This window comes from the organism of the source record quoted next, unplaced genomic scaffold (genome assembly GCF_019419815.1).
Source record: "Pyrus x bretschneideri cultivar Hongxiangsu unplaced genomic scaffold, Pyrus_bretschneideri_v1 Contig25, whole genome shotgun sequence".
Taxonomy (NCBI): Eukaryota; Viridiplantae; Streptophyta; class Magnoliopsida; order Rosales; family Rosaceae; genus Pyrus; species Pyrus x bretschneideri.
This window is the reverse complement of record NW_025999557.1, coordinates 3,951,299-3,964,682: the sequence shown is the minus strand read 5'-3', so window position 1 is coordinate 3,964,682 and position 13,384 is coordinate 3,951,299. Positions and strand designations below refer to the sequence as shown.

Below are 13,384 nucleotides of genomic sequence, written 5' to 3'. Positions count from 1 at the left end.
TTATCATAATCATAGGACATTAAGTCATTAATTTAAAAAACTCAGAACTCTACAAACTTAGAATACGTCATCCTCTCTTATCTTTATCTGCAGTGGAGAGGGTATGAAAAAATAAACAAGGCAAATACAAAAATTAAATAGGAAGACCTAACTTTTTTGGTTTTTAAAATCAATCATTCAAGAACAACTCCTAAATGTATCATCAAGTTCTGTGTTCCCAACTTCATCCAAGAGCATTTCCTGGTACCGGCATTCTTGACTGCAAAACGCCTTCTCACCTCTACACGAGACATTAAACAGACAATAAATCGTTATTTAATTAGAAACAAATGTTGAAAAAATGATTTAAGCGTAGGATACATATAACTGCCACAAATGTTTGATCAAAAGTAGAACTAGAAACACTAAACCAATAATAAGCGGTATGTATATTGTTTAGTGATTATTAAGAGAAGCCTGCAATCCAATATCTTCGTCTTCAAACTTGAAACTTCCAATAATTGAATAAGAACGTGTTTGAGACGGCTTCTAGAAAAGCTTAAAGTGTTTTTTGACGATCAGAAATACTTATGATTACGCTAGACAGAAAAACTTATAAACTATGTAGGTCGGAAAAGCGTGTTCTAGGAAAGAAGACTACTCCTGTTCTTCAAGTAAAAAGCACCTACAACAAAAGCCCTTACGAACAGTACTTCCTACAAAAACAATTTCAGAGTAAATATTTGAAGAAGAGCTAGAATTGTTTTGTGACGATAAAAAGCACTTTTGATTACGCTAGATATAAAAACTTATAAACTTTGTAGGTCTTAGAAGTGTGTTCTAGGAAAGAATACTAATCCTGTTCTTCTAGAAAAGAGCACCTACGACAAAAGCAACAGATGTACTTCCTACAAAAACAGTTTCGGAATAATCATTTGAAGAAGGGGCCATTGAAACGAACCTGTAAATGTAGATGTCAATCTTCTGTTCAAGATTCTTCCTGCATGTGTAACAAAAGCTAAGAAAATTCTCAGAACCGGAGCTCGACTGATCCGACATAGTATGGTAACTTTCCACAATGCAGTTATCAAATATGTGAGTCGTTCTCGGCTTCGGCCCACGAGAAATCACACAAGTATAATCCTCAGAAAGCTCCATTTCACTTCTCTCGCTCACACAACCAGACCCTGAACCTGAATTCGAACCCGAATTTGGGTTCTCTGTTTGGATGCCAGAGTTAACAGACCCAGTTTCTGAAAACTGGGAATTCAAAGTCTTGGGGATTTGAACTCTGAGCTTAGTGCCAAACAGGACCTTACGGTTACTGGTTTTTGAATTTTTGTCTTCCAAGTTTTCATCTTTGAGTGTTTGAACCAGAGCAAGGCCAATGCCTTTGGCCTCAGATTTCTCCCAAAAGGGTTTGTTCCCGGGTTGAGTTTTTGGGGTTTTGGGTTGGATTTGGTCACCCGAAAACGGGTTTCTTCCGAAGGGGAATGGCTTGGTGGTGTCAAGAATTGAAGTTGGGCTGATCAAATTTGAATCGGTTTCGAAACTGCCCTTTATCGCGAAGCCTCTGAATCTTGGAGAGTCGAAGAATGATGGGCTTTTTGAGTAGTTTTTATGAGTTGGAGATGGTTGAGAATCCGCCATTAGAGGTTGCTTGCTGGTCACTGCTCTGGATCTGTTCCTCAGCATTACTTTGCTCTATAGCAAATGATCTAAATTAATCACTGCAAATTAGCTAAAAAAATTAATCAGATATTTGCATGAGAGACAGTAACAGTATTCGAGAAGCGGTATTCGGAAACTTACCCCAATAGTCCGGCTATGAAACAAGCTTCACTCAAAAACCACCTTTTGAGTATCAAAAGTAGAGCAAAATTAATCCAACATTGCCATGCGAGAGATTAGCAACAATAAAGAAAGAATATATGAGAACTTTAGTACTTACTTTCACCAGGTCAGTAATTTCGGCTATGAAACAGACGTCTGTCTCGAAAATTCCTATGAGCTTGAAAAGTAGAGTTAATTAAATGGTTTTCTTCCTATTCAATGAAGAAAATGGAAACAAAGGGAAGAATCTAAGATAAAAAAAAATGGAAGGGGGTTGTCGCTAAATCTCAGTGGCCTCCATAGATGAAAGCTTAAAAAAAAACATAAAGTGGTATTTTTTTTTTTTTTTCTTTCAATTGTGGTTATATTTTTTGGGGATTGGAACAAATTGGGGCTCAAATTCCCATCATAACAAACAGCATGCATGCCATGTGATCAGGGCAGGGAAATATATGAAGAGAGCAGCTCTGGCATTGGCAGCAAAAGGAGCTCTGTATCCCCACTTTGGCATAAATGCTTTTGGTTCTTCCTATGAAATGAAAGAGCCCACCATTTCATATATGAGCCTCTCTCTCTCTCTCCCCCTCTCTTAAAATATTTCACTTTTTGCTAGTGGGTTTTGCATCCCATCGATCAAGTTCACTTCCTCTGGGCAGGAATTTGCAACTTGGCCAACAGAGAAAGCGAAAGATGGAGAAAAGAATAGGCCCTCTGTTTTAAAGGGGAAGTGAAAAGAGTGGGGTTTTGGGGTGCCTTTTCTCCTTTTAAAGAGTGAGAAACAAGATAAAAATTTTAGCTGGACATTCTAACCATGTCATTTATAAAACAACTCTCATAGATAAATAGATGAGAAAAAAAGTTGAGGTTCTACGATAAATTAAATGTAATTTATAAAATTGACGAAAAATCTTGAATTGGCAGATTACATCTTAGTTCAACATAGTAAATTGGCTGAAAAGATAGTTCACGAAGAAAACTGACAATTAGGTTATAGTTTCAGTCTAATCTTCAATCTAGTCTAAAGGGTAATTGACAATAAAAGGAGTAACTTAACTTATAAGTACACGCAAAATTTCTTAATTTATAGATGAGAAATTCAGACTCTTAGACACTTCCTACATTTCAATGGCTTATTTTTAGCTACAGTGCCTGAAACTCAATTTTAATCTTACTTTATCCTCCACCACCTCTCCTCCGCACGTGTGTAACTCAAAAGTTATTACTTTACTCCTTGAAATTCAAAATTAACTCCATTTTGCCATTGGAACTCGATTTTCATCCATTTTGCCGCTGAAACTCAAAAATCGTCATTTTACTCCATTAAAAGCAAAATTTGCTCCAAATTGCCTTAATCATGTTAACTCCATTATGTGGGTTTGATTTTGGTGTACCAGCTAATTCATTTCTTTTTTATTTTTTTCATCTCTTTAATTTATTTTAAACTTAATTTTTCTGATTATTAATTGTTAAAGCATACTTATAGTGGAGATCTATAATTAAATTCATTGACACATGAGGTATAATCTTATTAAGCTGTGGGTTTCACATACATTCCAGATGCAACTTGTGAGTTTTAGATAGAAAAGACGGTTCACAAGTTAAAATAGAATAAATTTCGAGTGTTAGTGAGTAAAGTAAATGTTTTTAAGTTAAAAAAAAACAAACGAAATCAAATCAAGTTCTAGACAACGAAACTAGAAAATAAGCCTATTTTAATATTTGTGTTCCACCGCTCGTATACGGTCCTCATAGGAAGTATTGAGTATTGACCACACAGCCTCCTGCCAGTGAAATGGTGGTTTTGACCACACCGCCACAAAACCCAGAAATTCGAATTTTTATTTTTTCTAATATTTTACTTTTGTAGTTTTCTCACATGATTGAATAGCTTTCTTTCTCTAATAAAATAATACAATAGGCCTCTATTTTCTTAAACAGATTACATTTTATCTTTCTATAAAGAGGTTTTGTGAGTAAAATTTTTTTATTGTGACGGGGAATACAGATGATACACAATGTATTTTTATGTAAATAGCGAGAAATTTTATTTTTTAAGTTATTAAATTTTTAACACATATATTTTAACATTTGTACAATAACACGTAATGTACCATCTCGTGTGGTAGCCACATTGAAAAATCTTTACTTTGTGAGGGTATTTTGTCGTGACTCGCTTGGACTTTGTGTGAAACTCTCTCTGCGGACTCTGCAGTTATGAATGCACAAATAAACGCACGGCACTCATAGGAAGTGTTGAGCTCATCCCTACGTTTCTCTTTGATTATATATATATCCACCATGCAAAGTTATTATATAGTTTCCATTTTGATATTACAGTGCACAAATTATTGATGTCGCTTCACTTTCTTGTTACGTGATAAAACACAATTAATCATGAGTATATAATTATTTAAGAAATGCTAATGAAGACTTTTCATGAATTCTTTGTTACCACATATTTAACGTTAATGTATGTTTTATTATAAGATATTATGTCAAAGACATGAGGTGACAAAGAGTATAGAAAGAGTTTCAATTTTGGAAAAGTTTCTTTAGCATTTCTCTAGTTACTTTATTAAAAGAAGGTTTTTTTAGTCAAAATGATCACTGAGATTTGCATAACTGATCACTTTGGTTGCTGAGATTTAAAATCAATAAAAGTAGTCTTTGAGTTTGTTCGCTATCAATCATTTTGATTATTCCTTGAAAAATTATGCTAAATAAAGAACAAATAATAAAAATACACTCAATTTAATAAATAATGGACCAACATGATTGGACAAAAATTTAAGATATTTTCGTCGTTTCATTTTTATTTAATGAAGATTTTTTACAGAAAGATCAAAATGATTGATGGTAGACAAACTTAAAGATTACTTCTACTGATTTCAAATCTAAAAGATTAAAGTGAGAAATTATGCAAACCCAAGAATATTTTTTTTGTTAAAAAGCCTTGAAAGAACTGTAGTTAGTAGGGCGGTGTCAATCATAGGCGAGGGTCGCCAATCTTGACTTATGAAAAGTTATTGACTGACTTACCATCGAATAGCTGGGCAAGACAGAATCGCAAATAAACACATTTTTCTACTCCAACCATCAATTATTGTTGTCTTTTACTTTCCTTTTTGATTCGCCCAAGTTCACCCACTTCACTCAAATATCTCTGTTTTAACTTTTTTTCTGGATCTCTCAAGCAGCACGATCGCTAGGACTTACCTACCACTAATATAACCTAGACAAGAACCACCAAGCCTTTATACCTTGCCCAATCAAAGGAAAAAAAAAAAAAAAGGTCCGAACCCGCCACCGACAATTAGTAGGTTTTCGTGGCAAGACGTATATGCCGTATGATAAAATCTCTTCCGCGACTCAGCCCCTTGATTAACCTAGATTAGGTTAAAATTTAGGAGAGTACCAACATTTCATGAAGCAAAAGTTAAAACACTTTTAGCATAAGTTGTTTTAAACATTCGATGAAACAAACGTTACCACATTGCTACATTATTTGTGTAGCACACGTTTATTAAATGCGTGCTTGTTGCAAATACGAGGCACTTGTTTTTTTGCAAACAATAACTCATAACCCCTCATATGGCATGTGGTGATTAGAAATACTAATCCATTTTTTAGCGGATTTCAACTTTTGAGTTTAGTCTAAAATGCCTAATTTTACCTCACCAATGCAAAATCCAGTACTACTTAAATGTAATCAATTGTATGCTTTATTCGATAAGGATAGTGATATTCGCATACTCATTTTTACTTCTAACATACCATGTGGCCTGAGCTTCTGTCTTTGCAACATTAAAGGTCCAGAATTAACATGGTACATCTATCCCACATGACTAGTTAGGCTATAGATGAAAGTTTTGGAACGTTCTTGACTTTGTTTTTACTACATTTCACACTCTATTTCTTAATACAATATTTTAAAAAATAAAAGTCAGAAGGGTACGTTTTATAATCATCTTGTTTTTAGTTTTTACGTGACGATAGATGAGAAATACATAAAGAAATGATGGATGAAGAAGCTTAAATGAAGAATTATGAGGGAGCTATAGAAAAATGATATAAAAAAAAAACACAATGAAATTTAAGATCAAAATAAAAATTTTAAATAAAATTTTATTTTCATTGATTCATCTTTGTTTCTTTTTGTTTCTCCTATTAGCTTCTTCACCTATCCTTTTTTTTTTTGGGGTAAATTACACTTTCATACCTTTGGTTTGGGGTCTATTTCAATTCTTTACAACATCTTCAAAACATTTCACTTTCATACCTTAAGTACTATTTTATTTCAAAATAATACTTTCGTTACATTTTCCATCCATTGATCTGTTAAATGCTGACGTGACTGCCACATATATGCCACGTGGCTTGTTGTATCCCGGACCGGGGCGGATCACTTCCCGGTCCCGCTCCACCACCGTAGCACGATATTGTCCGCTTTAGGCTTACCATTCCCTCACGGTTTTGTTTTTGGGAACTCACGAGCAACTTCCCAGTGGGTCACCCATCATGAGATTGCTCTAGCCCTATTCTCGCTTAACTTCGGAGTTTCTACGGAACCCGAAGCTATTGAGCTCCCAAAAGGCCTCGTGCCAGGTAGAGATGGGAATATACATATAAGGATCACTCCCCTGGGCGATGTGGGATGTCACAATCCACCCCCCTTAGGGGCCCGACGTCCTCGTCGGCACACACGCGACCAGGGTTAGGCTCTGATACCAAATTGTCACATCCCCGCCTGGTGGGGAACCCTTCCCGGGCCCGCTCCACCACCGTAGCACGATATTGTCCGCTTTGGGCTTACCATTCCCTCACGGTTTTGTTTTTGGGAACTCACGAGCAACTTCCCAGTGAGTGGGTCACCCATCATGGGATTGCTCTAGCCCCCTTCTCGCTTAACTTCAGAGTTCCTACGGAACTCGAAGTCATTGAGCTCCCAAAAGGCCTCGTGCTAGGTAGAGATGAGAATATACATATAAAGATCACTCCCCTGGGCGATGTGGGATGTCATATGGCTGCCAAATGTTGCCACGTGGCAAATAAAATAAATTTTTAATTTTTTTTTTAAAAACCTGAATTTTCTCAAAAAAAGAAAAAAAAAAGGTAAATTACACTTTCATATCTCAGGTTTAGGGTATATTTCAATTCCTTACATCTTCAAAACATTTCACTTTCATACCTTAAGTACTATTTTATTTCAAAATAATACCTCTGTTACATTTTCCGTCCATTGATCTGTTAAATGCTGACGTGGCTGCCAAATGTCTACCACGTGGCAAATAAAATAATATTTTAATTTTTTTTAAAAACCTGAATTTTCTCAAAAAAAGAAAAAAAAAATTGAAAAAAATAAAAATGAAACCCACTATCCCTCCCCCCCCCCCAAGCGACCCACATCCCTATCCTTAACCCAAAACCCAAAAAACCTGCTGCAGCAGCAAGAAGAAAAAGAAGAAGAGGGAGGAAGAAGAATAAGAAGAAGAAGAAAAAAAAAAAAAAAAAAAAAAGCCTGCAGCAGCAGCAGTAGGAAGAAGAAGAAGAAGGAGGAAAAAAAAACCCAAACCCAGTTCGTTCCCCCCCCAACCCCCACCCCGCGACCCACCTCCCTCCCTCCCACTCGACGCCGCGTGACCTCCCCCTCCCCCTCCTGGCGCCGCGCGACCTTCCCCTTTCCCCGCCCCCTTCGAGTCAAGATCTCGTGATTTTCAGTATGGGTGGGTTTTGAAAATACTTTGAGTTTGAGATGATTTTTGGACTGATTTTGTGGTAGATCCACATAATCTCGAGTGGAATTTTTGTGGGTGATGGGGGATTTTTGGGAGGGGTGATGGGGGATGGGAGAAAGGGGTGGGTTGGGTGGGACGAACTGAGGCTTTTTTTGTTTTTTTTCTTTTCTCCCTCTTTAGGTTCTAGGTTAGGGTCGCTTGGGGGGGGGGGGGGGGGTGGCGAGGGAAGGCACTGGTTTCAATTTTTTTTTTTTTTTAATTTTTTGAGAAAATTCAGGTTTTTTAAAAAAAATTAAAAAATATTTTATTTGCCACGTGGTAGACATTTAGCAGCCACGTCAGCATTTAACAGATCAATGGATGAAAAATGTAACAGAGATATTATTTTGAAATAAAATAGTACTTAAGGTGTGAAAGCGAAATGTTTTAAAGATATTGTAAGAATTTGAAATAGACTCTAAACCTGAGGTATGAAAGTGTAATTTATCCCTTTTTTTTTTCAATTTTTTTTTCTTTTTTTGAGAAAATTCAGGTTTTTAAAAAAAAATTAAAAAATTATTTTATTTGCCATGTGGCATATATGTGGCAGCCATGTCAGCATTTAACAAATCAATGGATGGAAAATGTAACAAATGTATTATTTTGAAATAAAATAGTACTTAAGGTATGAAAGTGAAATATTTTGAAGATGTTGTAAGAAATTGAAATAGATCCCAAACCTAAGGTATGAAAGTGTAATTTGCCCTTTTTTTTTACTATGTATTTTTCTCAAATCTTAAAAAAAAAAAAAAAAAAAAATCACAACCAGGTAAACATAAAATAATTTTGCTCAAGTTATAGGCAATATCGTAAATAAACACAAAATAATTTTACCTTTTTTATTTTCAAAGCTCACAGCTAGGTTAACATATCAGTTCTCTCAAATAAACTAAACTTTTTTGTACCGAAATAATTATTTAGAAACAGTCACTAAATATATAAAGGGCTAATCAAAAGTTCTTGCATTGGTGTTTTGGGGCGCATACAGACAACAAAGAAAAATAAATATAATATAATATAAAAGTATGAAATTTAATCCAAAGAAGAAACAAATAAATAAAATATCCATAAATCGAGTCATACGTTAGTTGGAGGATTAATAACTTCAAAATCACCATCCATCAATAGAAAAACTTGTTTTTCTCTATCAGAGCTATTAGGGTTTTAGTCGGAATGAACATAGGATAAACAAAGGGTGATGCTAGGGTTTAATTATAGTATGTGGATCTATTGATAAATTCGATTTTTATTATTAATTTGATTTTGTACTTAATAGTAATTATGCAATAGGGTAAAATAGACAATTAACATTTAAAATTTAAATTAAATGTAAAAAGTGGTCAGATGAGTTTAAATAAAATTTTCTATATATAAATAATATTTTTAACGACGACAAATCGTTTGAAGGTCGTTATCAACAATGTAATGAAATAGTCATATGGTCAAAATCTTTAATTATAATCCACATATCGTACAGTCTTGCGTAATATCTGCACAGCCAATCACTTGCAAGAGAAAACAATCCGTCAATTTGAAAGGGGGGGTGGGGGTTTGGGTTTGGCCCAATTATGTGATTAGGCCTTGTGGGGTTTGATTGTTTGTTAGCCCTCGAATAAGTGAATAGTGGGGCCCAACAAAATAAAAAAACGGACGTGGCTATGGTTAGTGGGTGGGGCCCACTGAGAGTAACGGGTAGCAAGAAATTTTTGGATTCTTTCTTTCACCATGTTCTATCAGAGACGACGTACAACCGCTACTAACTCCTTTGCCGTTGGTTACGTAAACGTTAAAGCTGTGTGGGCCTTCGACTGAAGATAAGATGTGGGGTCCTGCTTTATTTTTTTCTTTTTTAAATTTCAATTGTTCTCGATACAAGAATAACTATGTCACATTACAGGTCAATCATAATTATGTATCGATTTCATAATTTTTAATTGTACTACGTACTTGCTCTCCAACTAACGTTCTCATCAATCTTCAGCTCGCCGTTATCCTCATCGGCGATGAAGAGGTGAACTTGTCGGAAGTTATCATATCATGGCATCAAAGTGGTCGGAGGTAATCATCTCATCGCATATTTGCATCTCGACTGCATCCTCATCAGTGGTAGAAATGCAATGGGAAAAATTGTTGGATGTGATCATATAGTCGTAGACGATTACATAAGAATATCGCTAGACCGTACTATGGCATCGTTACCGCTGTCATCCTTATTAGTGGTATAAATGCAATAGGCAAACTTGTCGGATGTGATCATATTGTCGTATATGATTATCTAAAAATATCGTTAGATTATAATACGAGACGTCGTGAGATCTACATTTCACTAAAAAAACAAAAAAAAAAAAACAAAACTCAGGTAAATCGTGGGCCCCACTGTGGAGCCGGGTCCAACATTCAGGCGTAACTTTTAGGCTTTAGTAAAAAAGTGGGCTCCACAGCGATGAAATATCCAAGAAAGAAATGGGAAACAAAATCATTATTCTTTGTATGAGTGGATTTTAATATTTTGCTTTTCTTAACAGCTTACATCTTTTCCGAGTTGACACAACAAATAAGAAAGCAAAAAAAATGCTCTTTCTGCCCAAAAAAGTTACCCTATCTTACTATTTACTACATCACATCTTTATCCTCGAGGTAATATTTAGTAACGGGTGTTAATCTTGGTCACCCTATTGCCTATTGATTGCGTAGCTTTTGAATAAAATGTAAACGAGAGAATCTACTGTACCATTGAAATTATTTATCTTTTTTGTTTGTAGTACCCATCGTATGAGTCAGTTGACAAAACGTGATGTAAAACTTAATATCAAAGTAGATCTTATCGTGTAACACATCTCTTACCACAATTTGAAGTAGATGTGATCTTTACGGAACATAAGGTTGGCAATGCTTTGGTCTCATAATCGACTCATCATATAAGTTAGTCTACAAAATGTGACATAAAACTTAGCATCAAAGTAGATCTTATCGTTAACACATTTCTTACTACAATTCTAAAGCAGATGTCATCTTTATGAAACATAAGGTTGATAATGCTTTGGTCTCACATTAGATCAACAGTTAGGAATTGGCACTCTTTAGTCTACGATTACTTCAAACACGAAAGGTTTTTTTAGTGTCATTAACTATATATACTTATAAACAATGGTGGATTTAGGATTTGAATCTTGGAGTGTCTCAAGGTTAAATACAAGTTTTTAGATAGAAATAGAACACGAAGCACACAAATTTTTTAATCCAGTTTATTAACAGAGACATTTTGGCGAACACTTGGTGGGCTCATTGTTGTCAATCAAATCATGTTGCACATATGTCAACTGATATTGATATATACCGAAACAATCTATTGAATAATATAGAGAGAACTTGTCGAGTAATGCCTATGAAACCTATCAAGATATGACTAGTATGCATTACATCAAATACTTGATAAGCACAGAAAAGACCCGTACCAAACATCCGCCCTTGCCTATAAATCTTGCTCTTCGCTTATAGTGATCGTTTCAAACACGATTGTAATTGATGAGAGATGTTGACATAGATTTTTTCCCCCAAGCATAACTCCCATCGTTCAATGATATGGAAGGAGTAGGTAGCAACACGTAAATGTAGCACACGCGAGGCGTCGTCCAAAATGTAGTGATGGATAACGAACCGATTGAGATGTCTTGATCAATGGGGGTAAAACTTGAGAGAGAAGAGATGATCCCACAACGATTGCTATCAAACAAGTTTAAGTCACTTTCACCATTGCCAAGCCCCACTAACATGTCTTCAAACAAGATGACGTTGTCAGTCAATTATTTTTTGGACATGGCTTCTTAGCCCTTCCAATTCTCATACATTCTCATCCTCTCCTATTTATACGGTCACGGTTAAGTCACGTCAACATTAAATATTACTATTGACTTTTGTCTTATTATCTCTATAAAAAAATCAATATAAAATGTTGACGTGACTTAACCATGACCGTACAAAATAGGAGAGAATAAGAATTTATAGGAACTGAGAGAACAGAGAAGTCGGGTGCTTATTTTTTTTGGTAACCCTCAGTTCCAGAGAGAGAAAGAAAGAAAGAAAAATGCAATACATAATTGATCTATTGACATTGCTCAATTCCTCAAGGCAATGATATTCTTTTCATGCGTAAGATAGGATTGTATTGTCGGCACCAAGGAAAATTTATATTATATTTTACACGCTTATTCAATTCAGAATATGAGGGATTTCAATTAATTAATAAATTCATGGATTTTTAAAGAGTTTAACTGATTTGTAGCGATTTCATGTAAAATTTTGACTTCATTTTCTCGAAATCTCATGAGGAGATGTGAGATTTGTGGATGCTTAAATTACATTACGAAATCTCTCTAATTCTCTCTAATTCCTCAACTTTTTCAAATTCTCTAAAATCAAATTATAATTGAATACACTTGGAATCTTATAAATTTCTTTAAAATCTTAATTGAATACACCCAAATTTCTAAAGATTTTAATAAAGTATTTTAAAATCCTAATTGAATACACATTGAATTTCAGAGAATCACTTAAAATCCTAATTGAATACCCCTAAATTCATTAAAAGAATTAAAATCTTTCAAAATCTCAATTGAATACACATCTTTAGCTAATTTATAGAGTTTCAGATTTCGTATATTGCATCGTTGCATTTATAAAATTATTTCAATTTATGCCTTTTATAATTTGATTGTATGATCATATGTGAGATTGTTAATGTGATAGATGTACGACCCGTTTATGTAAATTACTTTAATTTATGAATTGTATCAATTTATCGATGACCAGACAATCAAACAATCAAATGACATGAAGTGAGTGATTTTAAAATCTGACGGTGCAGTGCTAGAAAATTAAAACCTTGATAAACTTAAAAGGAGGACAATATAGTTACGCAAAAAGAAAAAAAAAAAAAGTTATTGGATTAAGTAGATAATTAATTTACTAAGACATGATTATGTGATCCCTTCTGGTGTCTTCCATTTGTTTTTAGGTGATGATTTGTCGTTACCATGTGGAAGGTGAGAAATGACAGAGGGCAATGAAGTGGAAAAATGGGGTACAAATTTGTTGTAAGATTCCACATCGTTCGGGAGAGAAGAAATGATGTGCTTTATATGTACATACCCAACTCCTTATAGTAAGATGCGTTTTGGGTGGAAATCCAAGAACAAATCCATGAGGATGTGGCCAAAGCGAACAATATCTTACTATGTAGATTGGGATGTGACATTTGTCTTTTAATGGCGTTATGCATTAGGATAATCACCTTTGATTAATTAAGATAATCAACTTTCTGCGTAAGGATATGCTTGTGGGGTTTATTAAGATGATAATTACAAAATGTTCATAACACCCGGTGGATACAAGCAGACATTTCCCGTACGGATTTGTCTCTGTATTATGATTGTGAAGACCTAATTAGGTGTCGAAATGCACCACCACTTAACTAAACCGTCTAAGGATAAGAGACTATTTCCTAATCCGAAGAGATAATCACTAACCTAATTGCTAGTTATAAAGAGAAACTTGCATGTCACGCATAAAATAGAGACATATACAAGGGTTATGACACCACTTCGTAACGGAAAAGTTAATTTCTTTTGCATCGTAATCACCTTCAAAATAAATTTTTATTTTTTTATCTTTTTATTTTTTGCAAAAGAGAATCAGCTTATGCCTTCGCAAAGCTAGCCCATCTTTCTGGAGGCGGATAAGGCTCACAGAGGCATTTTAGCATTCCCTGACCATTATCATGTAATTCACCAGCGTCATGA

The 13,384-nt window shown here is 34.8% G+C and overlaps 1 protein-coding gene across 4 annotated transcripts; it reads right to left on the bottom strand.

Annotated features, from left to right (window-relative positions):
• LOC103957220 (FCS-Like Zinc finger 8) lies at positions 1-2,489 on the bottom strand. 4 transcript variants are annotated; one of them, XM_009369346.3, is made up of 4 exons: positions 1,931-2,489; positions 1,792-1,833; positions 941-1,720; positions 1-280 (listed from the first exon to the last, which is right to left on the bottom strand). In XM_009369346.3, exons 3-4 carry the CDS (start codon positions 1,672-1,674, stop codon positions 178-180), a joined length of 837 nt encoding a protein of 278 aa, XP_009367621.2. In that variant the 5' UTR covers positions 1,675-1,720; positions 1,792-1,833; positions 1,931-2,489; the 3' UTR covers positions 1-177. The 4 variants fall into 4 exon arrangements, with proteins under 4 accessions (XP_009367621.2, XP_048442880.1, XP_009367619.2 ...); XM_048586923.1 differs by having other exon boundaries at positions 941-1,697; XM_009369344.3 differs by having other exon boundaries at positions 941-1,683.
• Between the last annotated feature and the right edge of the window lie 10,895 nt (positions 2,490-13,384).